This window comes from Monodelphis domestica, chromosome 1, assembly GCF_027887165.1.
Source record: "Monodelphis domestica isolate mMonDom1 chromosome 1, mMonDom1.pri, whole genome shotgun sequence".
In the NCBI taxonomy this organism is placed as follows: Eukaryota; Metazoa; Chordata; class Mammalia; order Didelphimorphia; family Didelphidae; genus Monodelphis; species Monodelphis domestica.
The window spans coordinates 42,081,418-42,096,383 of record NC_077227.1 but is presented as its reverse complement, the minus strand read 5'-3'; the positions used below and the strand labels follow the sequence as shown (position 1 = coordinate 42,096,383).

Below are 14,966 nucleotides of genomic sequence, written 5' to 3'. Positions count from 1 at the left end.
TTTCTTCCTTTCTTCTTTCCCTTCTTTTTTTCCTTCTCCCATAAATAACAGGTTTCCAGTGTTCAACTTTGATGACTTGTTATACTTGCTGTTTTTATTTTTTAAAGTGCTACTATACCTTTTATGGCAGTTTTCATAAAGCAATTACATATTAGCCTCAAAGAACTTAATAGTTATCTTAATCTATCTTGTTATTGTTTTTCCAAAGTACCTTTATGCATTCAGTATCCTTCCACTTAATTTGATGGATGGGGCAGAGCTAGTGAAGCAGCCACCAGATGTCACTGAAAACCCATACAGAAAATCTGGGAAGGAAGCATTGTCAGGAAAACAGGGCCTGGCTTCACAGGTATTCTCCTTTGGGTAACATTCTGAAGGGAGTTGGGGGCTGGGGGTGGGGGGCAGGCTGGGATGGCTCACATGGGAACTCTCTTTCTAGAAGATACTTTGAGCTAAGAGGATAGGGTAAGCCCAGATATAGACAAAAATCTGTATAATCTAGATCTTACTTTATAGGAACATTTTTGTTCATTGATAGATCCCAATAGTTTAGGTAATTCAAACAAAGTTAATATTCCATTTAATGATGATTTGGTGCTGTGCTGTATGGATTTAGTTAGCCTATATTGAGTCCATCTCTACCTGTCCCTGAGCTAAATCCTGCTACTTATTTTCATGTAGACATTCTATTGTTTTGTTGCAAAAGAAATAGAAATGTGAATAAGATAACAACCCTTGCTTGAAGGGAACTTGGAATTGAGTAGGGAAGATAAAATGTACCTATCCATAATACAAAGTAGACTGTAGCAGATGTATTCAGATGTTGTAATCCTCAGTATGAGGTGTCATGGGAGGGAGATGGTACTTTCAGGTTTGGGGCTACAGAGGAGGGTCAGAGAATGTTTCATGGCATCTCAGTTATTAGGCTTTGAAAGATCAAGAAGCACCTGTCAAGCACCTACTTCAAGCCAGGAACTGTGCTTGGCCTGCCCTTGGGGAGCTCATTGTCTAACAGGGGAGAAAATATGCAAACAAACAAGATAGAGACAAAGCAGTTGGAGATAATTTCTGGGAAGGAAGGTACTAACATTAAAGAGAATTGGAAAGGACTTTTTTAAGGAAGGTGGAAATTTTAACTGGGATTTAAAGAAAGCTGGGAGTTGGAGGTTAGAAGGGCATTGATCTTTCTAGTCATGGAGGACAACCAGTGAAAATGCAGTCAGATGAAGTGTTTTGTGCCAGGAATAGCCAGGAGGCCAGTGTCACTGGAGTCTGTGGTAGAGCAAAATAAGTCATGATTGAAGGGATTATGGGTGGATTATGGATTATGGATTATGAAGGACTTTGGGTGCCAGACATAATTTTTTTTTTAAACCCTTACCTTCCGTTTTGGAGTCAATACTGTGTATTGGCTCCAAGGCAGAAGAGAGGTAAGGGCTAGGCAATGGGGGTCAAGTGACTTGCCCAGGGTCACACAGCTGGGAAGTGTCTGAGGCCAGATTTGAACCCACGACCTCCCGTCTCTAGGCCTGGCTCTCAGTCCACTGAGCTACCCAGCTGCCCCCCAGACATAATTTTTTATTTGATCTTGGAATTAAGAGAGAACCATGGGAAGTTATTGAATAGGGGAATGACTAGGCTACAGAGACATCTAAAAAGATGAGGATTGAGAAAAGGACATTAGATTTGGAGATTAAGAGATTATTGAGAACCAGTCCTGGAGCCAAAAGGAGTTGGATTCAAATCTATATTTAGACACTTTATATATGTATGACACTGGGCAAGTCACTTAACCCCAATTGTCTATCCCATACCCCTTTTCTGTCTTGGAGTTGTTATTAAAACAGAAGGTAAGGGTTTTAAAGAGAGAGGGAGGTTATTGATAACTTTGGAGAGAGTGAATATGAGGTAAGAAGCCAGACTGTAGAGAATTAAGAAGAAAGAGAAAGAGGAGAGGAAATGGATGCATTGATTATAGATAATCTTGCCAAGGAGCCACAGAAGGAAGGAGAGATAATGGAACAAGAGCTAGTCAGGGTGGCTAGATAAGTAAAGGATTTTTTGAGGATGGAGGAGACATGGTAATGTTTGTAGGCAGTAGGGAAGCAACCAGGAGACAGAAGAGAGTGAAGATAAGTGTTAAAGGTCTTCTGTAGAAAATGGGCTGGAATAGGAGGATCACCTATCCCTGTAGAGGAGTCTGGCTTGGCAAGAGGTTTGGCTACCTCACTATTCAAGACAGGGATGATGGAAGAGAGAGTGATATATTGCAGGTAGGATTTTAACAGGTAGAGGTTTGGGGAGTAGAATGGTAAAGAGGGGTTGCAGGCTCATGGCCACTGTGGCAGAAGTACCAAAGTGGGATAAAGGAATTGGAAGTAGGAGAGAGGAGTAGGTGGCTGTATATGGCTGGACATCTGAGGGTAGACACCAGGAAAGGTATGTTTAGAAGGAACATGGAAGGACAAAAGAGCTGTCTTAGCTAGACTAAGAGTTGAGAAGAAAAGAAAAGGAAAATAAACATTTGTAAATGTCAGGGCCAGCTTTTCTAGAGATCCTTGGAGTAATGTTTGCTTGTTTTTGAACCTTCACAGGAAGAACCAGCCTGTCAGTTTTTCTTTGATTTAAGCAAAAAGCAGGGAAAGAAACGTCAGTCCACTGGGGGAGACAGCAAGAGTATTTCCCCCAAGCAGCCTCGGAAACCACGTAAGTATTATATGAGATGGTAAGGAGCACACAGCTGTGATACATAAGTAAATCATGTTACACAGCAGTGTTACATGAAGAGAGAAAAGAAAAGTCATCAAAGATGGGATCATAGATTGAGAACTGGAAGGAACCTTCAAGTTCTTCTGGTCCAGACCCCTCATTTTACATTTACATTTTACGAAGTGAGGCACGCCATGAAAGTCTTTCTTTCTCATTTAAATCCCAGCCGCCTCTAGTAACAAGCCTTTGGAATAAAAGCCTGGGCTCCATGTCTCCCCCAAGCTATAGCAGAATGGAAGCAATACCCCTACTGTGAGGTAACCTGAGTGTAGACTAGACTGACTCCCAAAAGATGAATTACTTGGGATTATTAATTAGGATGTTTGGACCATCCTAACAGCAATTTTTGTTTTTGTTGTTTTCTGCCTGCAGCTCAGCCCCTGGGGCCCTGCTGGTTCTGTCTCGCCAGTCCTGAAGTGGAAAAACATTTAGTAGTCAGCATTGGCACCCATGTGAGTACTTCTCCCTTCAGTCTTTTATAGACACTGTGACTTTCTGGACTTTTATAGAGTTCTTGTTCTGTGCTCTTTTCTTCTACTTTATATGATCAGCATTCTTTGTCTTTTCTGACCTGTTTTACTTCTATTATTTCCACTTCAGTCATAGCTGGAAAAGATACCTGATCTTATTCTCTTCCAATTGTTTTATGATATGACCCTTTACAGTCATTGCAAAGCACTTGGCAAACCTTAAATATCTATTAATATCTATCTATTATCTATTAAATATCCATATCTATTTTGAGCTTGGGAAGGTATATTGTGCAAGGTGTTGGTCTAAACCTAATTTCTGCCAAACATCATCTGAGGACAAGGACATGATGTAGAAATCATTGGCTATGATTTATGGTCCACAACAGATACTTTTAGTCAGAATTTTAAATTCTCATGAGCTCTTACTGAGGAATCTCTGAGAGGTAATTCGACTCTCTTGTTTCTTTAGTGCTGGTCCTTCCAAACCCGGGGTCCCCAAACTATGGCCCGCAGGCCACATTTAGCCCCCTGAGGTCATGTATCCGGCCCCCACTGCACTTCTTTTTTTTTTTTTAAATAGTATTTTATTTGATCATTTCCATGCATTATTCATTAAAGACAAAGATCATTTTCTTTTCCTCCCTCCCACCCCCCCGTAGCTGACGCGTGATTCCACTGGGTATCACATGTGTTCTTGATTCGAACCCATTGCCATGTTGTTAGTATTTGCATTAGAGTGTTCGTTTAGAGTCTCTCCTCTGTCATGTCCCCTCAGCCATTGTAGTCAGGCAGTTGCTTTTCCTCGGTGTTTCTACTCCCTCAGTTTGTCCTCTGCTTATGGATAGTGTTTTTTTCTCCTGGATCCCTGAAAGTTGTTCAGGGACATTACACCGCCACTACTGGAGAAGTCCATTACGTTCGATTATACCACAGTGTATCAGTCTCTGTGTACAATGTTCTCCTGGTTCTGCTCCTCTCACTCTGCATCACTTCCTGGAGGTCGTTCCAGTCTCCATGGAATTCCTCCACTTTATTATTCCTTTTAGCACAATAGTATTCCATCACCAACATATACCACAATTTGTTCAGCCATTCCCCAATTGATGGGCATCCCCACTGCACTTCTGTAAGGGGCACCTTTTTCATTGGTGGTCAGTGAGAGGAGCCCTGCATGTAGCATCGCTCACATAGAGTACTACTTCCAGTGACATAATCCTTTGCGTGGCACCTTAGAATGAGGCACCACACAAAGGATTATGTGGCTGCACAATGGAAGACATCAGCATGGTGAGCAGCAATTTGGGGGAGGGAGTTCCACACTGTGTATACTTCTGCCCGGTTAGGGTTAGGTTTAGGTTTTTATAGTCCAGCCCTCCAATGGTCTGAGGGACAGTGAACTGGCTCTCTGTGTAAAAAAATTGGGGATCCCTATTTCAAACAGCTTCTTTACTGGCCTCTGTAGAAGAACAAGATACAGAATTAATGTCCTAATTCTTCTTCTTTTGTCCTTTCTTTCCAGTGCTACCTTGCCCTGGCCAAAGGTGGTTTATCTGATGATCATGTTCTGATCTTGCCCATTGGTCACTACCAGTCAGTGGTGGATCTCTCAAGAGAGGTGGTTGAAGAGGTGGAAAAGTACAAGTCTGCAGTGAGACAGCTCTTTAAAAGTAAAGGGAAGCGATACGTCCTGTTTGAAAGGAATTATAGGAGTCATCACCTTCAGCTACAGGTGGGGAAGCATGGGCCAACAACTCAGAGGGAATTTAGACATCCCTGGAGGAACCCAGATTAATTTGTGCAACAAATATTCATTGAGCATCTGGTGTGTGCTCTAGTCCTGGGGTGGGCACCGTGTAGGAAATAGCTGGTGCTTCCTAGGCTTCTGCTCTGTGTTAGCAACAGAGAAAGCCTCAGTCTACTCTCTTGAGACTCATAACTCTTTTGAGGAACTTGAGGATCACATGTATAAAAAGCCAACAGTTAAGTAAGTAAGAGTAGGAGAGATGTCATAAAATGAGATCCAGGAAAAACATGGGAAGAATTCTGAAAAGGGTGATATCAGTATGGAGTAGTCAGAGAGATTTTATGAAGGAATGAGGAGAAGAATGGTGAAGGTTGGGTTGGGAGAGAGCAGTAGTTTATATGTGGACCAGTGGGAGCCAGGTATGAAGGTGAGAAGTCATCAGATGGGAGCTCCAACCAAGATACTGTTACAGAGGAAGGCTAGATGTTGAAGGGGATGTAAGAGAAAGGCACGAACTTTGCCATCACAGTCTGTTAAGGGAAATAAGACATGACTGGTGATGTGGTAGTTTTCTTTCTGGTCAATTTGTGAAGTATCAAATTGGCCTGATTCTACCACATAGATTATGCAGGAGCAAGCAGTCTTGGGGATGGTCAGGCCTCATCTGAGCCTTTCCCCCTTCAGGTATTGCTTTAGCTCCTACATGCAATACATTATCTCATGAGTTTAAGTCTTACAGATAGTACATAGAGTATGTACTCTCTGGGATGAGGAGAACCTATGCTGAGGGGTGTCCCTTCACCTCAATGATGTGCTTGCCGTTGGCCTCCTTTCTGGGACCAGAGCCAGTGGCATCTGCTCTTCCCTCCCAGGTTGTTCCTGTACCTCTCAGCTGTTGCACTACCGAGGACATCAAGGAGGCCTTTATCACCCAGGCTCAGGAGCAGCAGATTGAGCTGCTAGAAATACCAGAACACTCAGATATCCAGCAGGTAAGGCCCTAAGTCCCCCTCCCTTTATGTGGTTATGGGTTACTCCTTGCACAGGTGCCCCCATATGCCTTTTGCTCTGAATATTCTTTGAGAAGCAGGAGGAGCCCAGTAGCAAGTATGCTAGGGCTCCAAGAAGTCCTGGGGAGGTGAAAAGGGACACTGATTGGAGTGAGCTTGTGATGTGGCTGCTCAGTGTTCTGGTTGAATCCCTGACGGGTATTGATTTTATCATTGTCTCAGCTTTGCCTTGGGTGGGGAGTCGGTGCTATTCAGAATTATGTCCTGGGTATCCTGGGGACATAAAAGACCTAGTTAACAATACTAGACTATGTAAGATAAGCCCAAAGGAGAAAAGGCTATGATTCTCTTCCTAGGGGAGAGCCTTCATAGATGAGTATGTCAGTGTGGTGGAGGTGGAGCTTCAGCTGAGTGAGGAGAAGAATGGTGAAGATTGGGTTGGGAGAGAGCAGCAGTTTTTGTGGGGACCAGTGCGAGCCAGGAGGGAAGGTGAGAAGTCAAATGGGAACTCCCCTCAGGTAACTAAGTCAGTTCAGCTTATTAGTGATCTGTTTGTTGGGCGAGGAGGAAGGTGTGTGGGACAGATGGATGGTAGAGGAGTGCTAGGGAGGTCCAGGTGAAGCCTGAACTAAAGTGATATCAGTGGGAATAGAGAACAGGGTCTGGGTGTGAGAAAGCTTATGAGCTACATTTTCTTCATCTTTACAAACACCGAGTACCTGCTTTGGAGTTGCTTTGGAGAGAGGCACTGAGTCTGGGAATGTAAAGATCAAGATGTCCCAGTTCCTTCCCTCAAGGAAATTACAGTGTAATAAGGGACATGGGATTAAATTTAAAACAGAAAGGCATCTTAGTAGTCATCTAATGCAGCCTTCTAGTTTTGCAGATAAAGGAAGCCGAGGCTCCAAGAGGTTTAGTGGCTTGCCTAAAGTTATACACATAGCAAAGAACACAGGCAAGATGCAGACTAAGACTGACTTGGAGTTCAAGCTGGCTCTTTCCATCATCCCCCCATGATACCTCCTTAGTGGTGGCATGACCACAAATAACTAATATGGAGGATGTGGAGGTGCAGGAGAAGTAGGGACCATTTATCTTTGGAGGACCCAAGGTCTCCATGGGGGCCAGCCTTGATCTGGCCTTCAAGAGTGGATAGGATTATTAGCAACAGAGATATAGCAAGGAGGGCTTTGGAGGCATAGGAAACAGCATGTGCACAGGGGCAGAAAAGTACAGAACTTATTCAGAGTGGTGGAGGTCAAATGTGTCACAGAATTTCAGGAGTTAGAAAGGACCACAGTCTTTCCACAAAAGCCTCCAAGGAATAGAAACTCAGTGCCTCCCCAGACAACCTATTCCACTTTTGGAGAGCTCTCCTTGTTAGAAAGCATTTTCTGACATCAAGCCTAACATTACCTCTTTGTGACTTTGATTACTTCTGCTTTTGCCCTCTGGGACCAAACAGACCCAGGACAGTTCCTCTTGCATATGGCATCCCTTCAATTAAAAAAAAAAATCTATCCCAACTATCTTTTTCGAATCTCTCCCACATCTCTTCTTCATCCTGTGTAGCCCCAGGTCCTCATATGTCCTGGTCTCAAGGCCCTCCATCATCCTGCTGACCATCCTCTAGATGTTCTCCAGTTTCCTTCTTAATCTGATACCCAAAACTGACCACAGTAATCCAAATATGGCTTTATCAAGGGAGAGTGCTCAGGATCTATTCCATTCTCATTCCTGAAATCTCTTACCCCCATTAGAACCACTAGATTTTTTCAGACACTTTTCAGTCTGATTGTGACTGCTCCATCCTGTACTTGTGAAATTAAAATTTTTTTAAGATTATTTTAAATTTTTTCCCCATGTTTACATGATTCATGTTGTCTCCCTCCCCTCTCTTCTCCCTCCCTCCCAGAGTTAACAAGCAAGTCCACTGGGTTATACATATATTATCACTCAAAACCCATTTCCATATTGAAATTAAATTTTTTAATCAAGTATCAAATTTTATATTTATCCCTCTTAAGTTCAGTACAGTGTTCTGGCATGTTAATATCTTTCTGGAATCTGATTCTATTATTCAATTTGTTAACTGTGCCTCCTGGCTCCCTGTCATCCATAAATTTTATGAAAATGCCATCTTAGCCTTTACAAAGTCATTGATAGAAGCATGAAACCTCCTAGGGTAAGTATAGATCAATCCCTGGACACTTCACTAGGTCCATCTGCCAAGTTGGCATCTAAACCAAGAATAACTGTTCTCTGAGTTTGGCATTTTATCCAATTCCAAATTCATCTGTGCTATTTCCTAGTCGACATCCTTCCATCTTTTCCACAAGAATAGTACAAAATACTTTCTTTAAATGCTTTGCAAAAATCTAGATATGCTAGTATAGTAACCCTGTCAAAAAAGGAACTAAAGTTTGTCTGGCATAACCTACCCTTGTAATATCTTCTTTTACTAGATGTTCATTAACCATCTCTTTAACAACCCATTCTAGAATTTTCTAAGGAATCAAAGTCACTCTCACCAGCATAGAGTTTGCAAACTTGATTCTCTTCCTTTTTTTTGGAAATTGAGACCACATTTTGCCCTTCCCCAGGTCTGTGGTTCCTCTCCCATTTTTTATCATCATTCAGATATTAGTGATACCAGTCATATATACTGATTCTTTTATCACCCAAGATTTTGGTTCATCTGGGCCAGGTGACATGGAGTCATTAAGAATTTTTTCTCCTACTTTGTCAACTCTCTGTTGGCCATTTTTGTCCTGGCATTTCTAATGGAAAAGTCATTTTATGTGGCAGAAAGAAGAGACTGAAAATAAGAGGTTAGCTTCTCTGACTTCTCTCTGTTGTTATTTATCATGTCGTGTTCACTGCAAGCAATAATCCTAGCCCTACTTTGATCCTCTTCCTTTTTCTTAATATGGCTTTAAAAAAATCTACTTTGTTTTTTTTAGTTTCCCTAAGCAACCTCAACTTTAAACTCAACAATATTTATATAGGACTGGACCATGGTCTTATTTTCATCCTCTGTGCCCCTTGTTTCCATCTCATGTCCATATCTTTTTTTAAGTGTCATCACTTTTATCCCAGATGAGGCTTGAAACCTTGGGATCATCTTTGATCCTTTCCTCTTTCGCAATTTATCTGCATCTGATAAGTTGTCAGGTCCTATCTGTTCCATTTCCAAAATATCTCTTGAATCCATCCCTTCTTCTTCATCCTAATTCAGCTTCCTCTCTTCTTTTGCCCAGAATATTGCAGAAGCCCCCTAACTAGCTATTCTCCATCTCCATTCTCTTTCCCCATCAATTTATCCTTTACACAAATATCACATTAATGTTAGAGAAGCATGGCTTTGTTTGTCATTATTCCCATGTTCCCTAATACTTACTAACTAAAGTTGAAATTCTTTAAGCACACATTTAAGACATACCATAATCTAGTTCCACTTTACCACCTCAACATTCTTTCACCAGATTTCTTTGCATATGCCCTTGGTACCAAGAAAATCATTCTGTATGCAAATGCCCAAAGTCTAGGCTACAAGCAAGAAGTACTAGATGTCTTAATATAAGAATGAAATAGAATTGTCTGAAGAGGCTGATATGGATGAACAGGGACTAGCACCTTTAGCAAAATGATATTCATCTGTCAAAATGATCATCCTAAATAGCTAGTTGGATGAAGCAGCTAGGTGGCTCAATAGCTAGAATACCAAGCTTGGAGATGGGGGATCCTGGGTTCAAATCTTACCTCAGACATTTCCTACCTGTGTGATCCTGGGCATGTCATTTAACCCCAATTTCCTAGTTGATTTGGCTCTTCTACTTTGGAATTGATATTCAGTATTGATTTGAAGATAGAAGGTGGTGAGGTTAATTAATTTTAAAAAGCAAGTCTGACCCTATCACCTCTTATTCATTAAATTCCAATGGCTAAGTAGTATATCCAAGATCAAATATAAAATGTTGTGTCTGGCATTTAAAGCCCTTCATAACCTGTCCCTACCTATCTTTGCAGACTTCTTTCTCCCTACACCCAACCTTCCCACCTATTCTTCCATCCAGTGGTACTGGCCTCCTAGTTCCCTATACAAGACCCTCCATCATCCAACTCTTGACTGTTTTCTCTGGCAGTCTCTCAAACCTAGGATGCTCTCTCTTCTCCTCCTTGTGGCTTCCCTGCCTTCCTTCAGATCTCAGCTTAAGTCTTGCCTTCTTCAAGAAGCTTTTTCTAGTCCTCCTTAATCTTAGCAGCTGATGACCAGGAGATGGTGTCCTGTCTATATCTTTTTTGTGCATGCTCTATGTTTTGTTGTCTCACCTGTTAGACTATAAGCTCTTTGGAGCAGGGACTGACTATTCCCTTTCTTTGCATCGACAGTGTCTAGCAGTGCTTGGCACATAGTAGGGGCTTAATAAAAGCTTGATGATTTACTGATAGACACTAGCACCTCTATATACATATGCTCAACAAGCAGATGGAGAATGCAGGCCTAGATTTCTAGAGGAAGATTGAGAGAATTGTCACTTACAGTGTGCTCAATTGTGTGATGACAAGCGGTTTGTACGGAGTCTGGAGCAACGGTCTGGGCCTCATGCTGAGAAGTGAGGGCCCTAACACTTATAGTTCTACTTACAGTTCTACTTAGCAACAACCAGGGTGACTTCTGTCCTTGTTGGAGGAGCAGAATTCAGCTTCCAAGAGCTGTGTACAGGTTTGTCTATGCAGTTGTTGCACATACTTTAAAAACTTGTTTGTCTTAGATTGCACAGCCCGGAGCACCATATTTTTATGTGGAGTTGGACACAGGAGAGAAGCTTTTCCACAGAATTAAGAAGAGTTTTCCCTTACATTTTGGAAGGTTTGTCTATTTTTCATTTATCAGCATCACTTCATTGAGTACATTTACATGTTAGGAACTTACTACAGGAGTACATAAATGAACAAAAGCAAAATTCCTACATTTAGTTAGTTTCCGTTTCAGTAAGAAAGATCGTATGTATGCCAGTAGCTATAATTCACAGCAGAAGGGGTTGTGGTAAGATCTGTGGGTTAGCAATACTGCTTAGGCAACCATTGGAGAATGGATTGGAGTAGGGATAGACTTAGCACAGGGGAGACCACTGCAGCAATGCAGGTTAGAGGGGATGAGGGAACAAGGGGGTAAGCAGAGAGGCTGAATCAGCACAGCTTGGCCACTGCTATAAATGAAGGGCAGAGGTGAAGAAGGCAGAAGTATAATCATAGGAACTTGATGAAATGTCACTGAAGAACCCACTATTCTTAGAAAGGATATCAAGCCCTGGATTTTTACAAAGGCTCTTCAGTGAAATCTGTGGTCTCTCCAAAGGGCTGGGCCTAGCCATGCCTAACAGAAAAACAGTGAATGAAAAGCAAATATCTGTTGAATTACAGTATGTACCTGTTTAGCCCATTCATTTATCCATGGCACTAACCACTTAAACTTCCAGGGGCTTACCCTCAGGGTTTTTCCATTCCTGAGAAAATGGTGCTTTTTAACACTATCTAAATATCAGACAACCACCAATTCTAGCTAGACTTCAGAGAGTGTTTGGTCTAGAAAGTTATCACCCCTGCCTCACCTGTGCTACTCCTTTTTCTGAACATCCATGATAATCATTGCCTCTGCTACACAATTTTGCACATGAACTAGGATGACAAAAATAGCTCACTGTATTTCTTTACATGGTTACAAAGTACTCTGTATTCATTATTTCATTCTTTAGAGAAGAAAACCCAGAAGTACCAACAGGGGGAAAAGCTTCTCCCAACTTCTCTCCAAACAATCTTTCTACATATTCTCTGCTCATCATCAGACACAGGCTGGTCTGAACAATGGTATTCCAGTTCTCATCTTTGTTAGACAGGATCTCTTAGGCACCTTAAATTCAACATGTTCCAAACTGAGCTCATTCATTCTCTTTCCCCTCAAATGTCCTTCCTGGGGTCTTCAGCACCACCAAGACCAGCAATTTCAGTGTCATCCTCCATTCCTCTCACTCTTCTGAACTGTTGCCAAATCTTGTTATTACTACCTTCAAAAAACCTCTTGTTTATGGCTCCTTTTCTACACTTTTCCAGCCATAACCCAAGATCAGGCTTTCATCACCATGTAAAAAATTTAATTGTATTTCATTTTCTGTTCCGGATTCTTTCTCTGCTTGCCCCCTTGTTCCCTCATCCCCTCTCACCTGTATTTCTGCAGTGGTCTCCCCTGTGCTAAGTCTATCCCTACCCCAACCCATTCTCCATTGGCTGCCCAAGTAGTATTTCTAACCCCACAGATCCTACCTAAATGTAGGGATTTTGCTTTTAGGGTTAGGATTCATTTTGTTCATTTCTGTACCCCTGTAGTAAGTGTCTAATGTAGATTCTTTAACCTTTCCTTCATTCCTCTGCATGCATCTTCCCTGGGGAACTCCACTCTCCAAGACTTTGGCCCTGTACTTCTAAGTGTCTCCTTGACTTTGTGTGAATTTAACATAAATGGTACCCTTACTCCATTTGAAAACTCATTTTGGTTGGTATCAGCACCAGCCTTTGACAAGGCATGCATGTTTCCTAAGTGGGGGATGCCAGAAGCCTCATGGCACCCTGGTTCTCAGAAAAGACTCGAGTCTTGTCCTGGTGACTCCTGACATCCAGAAGGCTGGGCTCTGACCTGAGGTCAGACTGAGGTCAAGACTGTCCAAATGGATGCAGAAGGAGGGGACTGAGGAAGGGGGAGGTCTCTCCTTGGCTTTTTCAGCTCTTGGCTCTCTTGGACTAGAGTCTCTTCCTGGAACAGCCTCTGTGGACTAGTGAACAGAGACAAGTATTGCGCATGCAGATTAGAAAGACGCAGCACTTATACTAATAATTATAATTAATGGATACTCTAGAGAATTTTAATCATAACTTTTTTTCATCTGGTTTTGCTTCTACTACATCAGTATATCGAAAACTGGACTCTTTTTTTCCTCCCAAACCTGCTCTTTATTTCCCTATCTCACTGCCACCACCAAAACCATAAAATGTTTGAGCTGGAGGGGGGCCTAGGTGTTCAGTCCTCTCATTTTACAGAAGAAGAAAGTGAGGTCCAGCAAGTTAAAGGTGAGTTTGGACTAGAACATGGGTCTTTCTACCCTAAGGCTGTGTTTTTCCTATTAGATCACATCCTGCTCTCATCACCAGTATCATCCCTTCTTATTCAGCCAGCCTTATCTTTCCTTCCACCTCAGCCCAGCCCAGAGGTTTCCCAGGAGATCAGCCCCTTTAGCAAGAGGTGACTTCTGCCTCCTGTGAATCCTCATTGTTCTCATTTATGCCTCTTGACTGCTCTTATCACATTCTGTTCATTTTTCTACATCCCTTATCTCCCCTAGCAGACCTGTAGTCCCTTTCAGGCGTAGGGAGCAGGCCTGATTTATCTCCACCATCTCAGGGCCTTAAAAATAGGCCTTTGTGTTTATGGAATGGCCAAGGTAGGCAAATGTGCAGCCAGTGGGGGTGGAGGAAGACGGTTCACATTGGCAAGTAATTGGAGAAGTAGGCTCTGGGCCTCATGGCTGAGGTTTCTTTGACCTGCCTTGTCCCCTGCAGGGAGGTTTTGGCAAGTGAGGCCATCCTCAACATTCCCGAGAAGTCTGACTGGAAGCAGTGCCCTCGGAGCCGAGAAGAGGAGGAAGCTCTAGCCCGCTTGTTCCGGAAGCATTTCCAGCCCTTTGACTTTGCACAGGAGGACTGACAGGAGTTCTTTCCAGAATTACAAAAGAGAACCAGGGACCTGTCTTAAAAGTCAGCTTGGGCATCCCGCAGGAGCTGTTTCCCTCGGTTCTAAGCCACATCTTCTGTCTTCTCACCACTGAGTCTCCTGCTGAGCACTGAGAATTGGAGCTCTGAGGCTCCTTCTGGCACAGGAGGCAGCAATGCTGCTTGGAGGGATGAAGCAAATTCCAGAACAAATAGCCTTGCCTGTTAATAGCATCTCTTTTAGATTTCTGATACAAATAGCCATTATTCATATTTTGATTTTTTTTAACTACCAAAATAAAAATCTACTTTGCTTGAGGGATGCTCGGTGTCACATTTGACTCAGTGGCTGAGGTCATTATTAATGAAGTATTGAGAAAGCTTCTTGTAGCCCCGGGTTGAAGGCAAGTGGATCCCTCCCTGTTTTCAGGACCTAACAGAGGGATGTCCAGGGCGAGAGGAAGGGTGCTGTTGGGGCATTTTTAGGATAGTTCCTTGGGAGTCGCCCATTAAACTCGCTACAATGTTGGCCGGTGTAAGAACAGGCAGCTCAGATGGTAAAAAGGGGAAGGCCAGTAACACACTTGGTCACTTAAGGCCGTGAGGACTGTGGCTCCATTCTCTGCCCAGACGGAGTGAACAAGGTGGTGCCAGGATTCCAGGGGCTCATTGCTGGTTTTACAGACCTGATTTGGAAAAGAAATAGCAAGAACTAGTTCATAGTGGGAGATCAAGAGAAATAAAGCTTTAAAGAGAGAAGTAAAGACTGCAAAATATACTGCCATAGCTTTGGGACTTAGTGAGCTAGAGTAGCCTTTTGTGGTAAAGGAGAGGTTTGCTATAAAGGGAGGGAGGGCTGCTGGGGAAAGGGCTGGATGGGGTGATGTGGCATCCCCAGAAAGAGGGGTAGCCTCTGCCTTCTGTGTTGACTCTAGTCTGTGGCTCGTAAGCAGTCCAAACCTGCCTCAAGGACATGGAGGCTCAGAGGCACAGTCCTGGGCAGTTGCTATTTAGGAGCTATAATATTCTGCTGCTTTGTGTAGGCCGGTGAGGAAGCACCCAGGTTTTGTACGTGCAAAGGAGGCTAAGAGTGATGGTGAGGTCATTCTGAACTTGGCAAAAGGACATCGGATGGTATCATTTCAGGGCCCTAACCTGGCAGAGAGGAGTCTTGGGAAATGAATATTGATGAAAAATCCTTCAGGC

At 42.8% G+C, this 14,966-nt stretch overlaps 1 protein-coding gene and 1 non-coding gene across 5 annotated transcripts in view; both read left to right on the top strand.

Annotated features, from left to right (window-relative positions):
• CWF19L1 (CWF19 like cell cycle control factor 1) overlaps window positions 1-14,082 on the top strand; it is a 36,130-nt gene extending 22,048 nt beyond the window's left edge. For 2 of the 4 annotated variants that reach the window (XM_001378044.4, XM_056797740.1), the window contains exons 8-14: window positions 209-349; window positions 2,595-2,706; window positions 3,142-3,221; window positions 4,762-4,971; window positions 5,859-5,978; window positions 10,772-10,869; window positions 13,611-14,082. In XM_001378044.4, coding sequence (XP_001378081.1) covers window positions 209-349; window positions 2,595-2,706; window positions 3,142-3,221; window positions 4,762-4,971; window positions 5,859-5,978; window positions 10,772-10,869; window positions 13,611-13,755 — 906 coding nt within the window. In that variant the 3' untranslated portion in view covers window positions 13,756-14,082. The remainder of the gene's footprint in view (window positions 1-208; window positions 350-2,594; window positions 2,707-3,141; window positions 3,222-4,761; window positions 4,972-5,858; window positions 5,979-10,771; window positions 10,870-13,610) is intronic. The other 2 variants (XM_016427963.2, XM_056797760.1) reach the window with 2 other exon arrangements.
• On the top strand, window positions 5,544-5,693 carry LOC130456758 (small nucleolar RNA SNORA12). Its single transcript, XR_008915801.1, has one exon. It is a non-coding gene; the product is annotated as a small nucleolar RNA SNORA12 (small nucleolar RNA).
• Window positions 14,083-14,966: the final 884 nt, after the last annotated feature.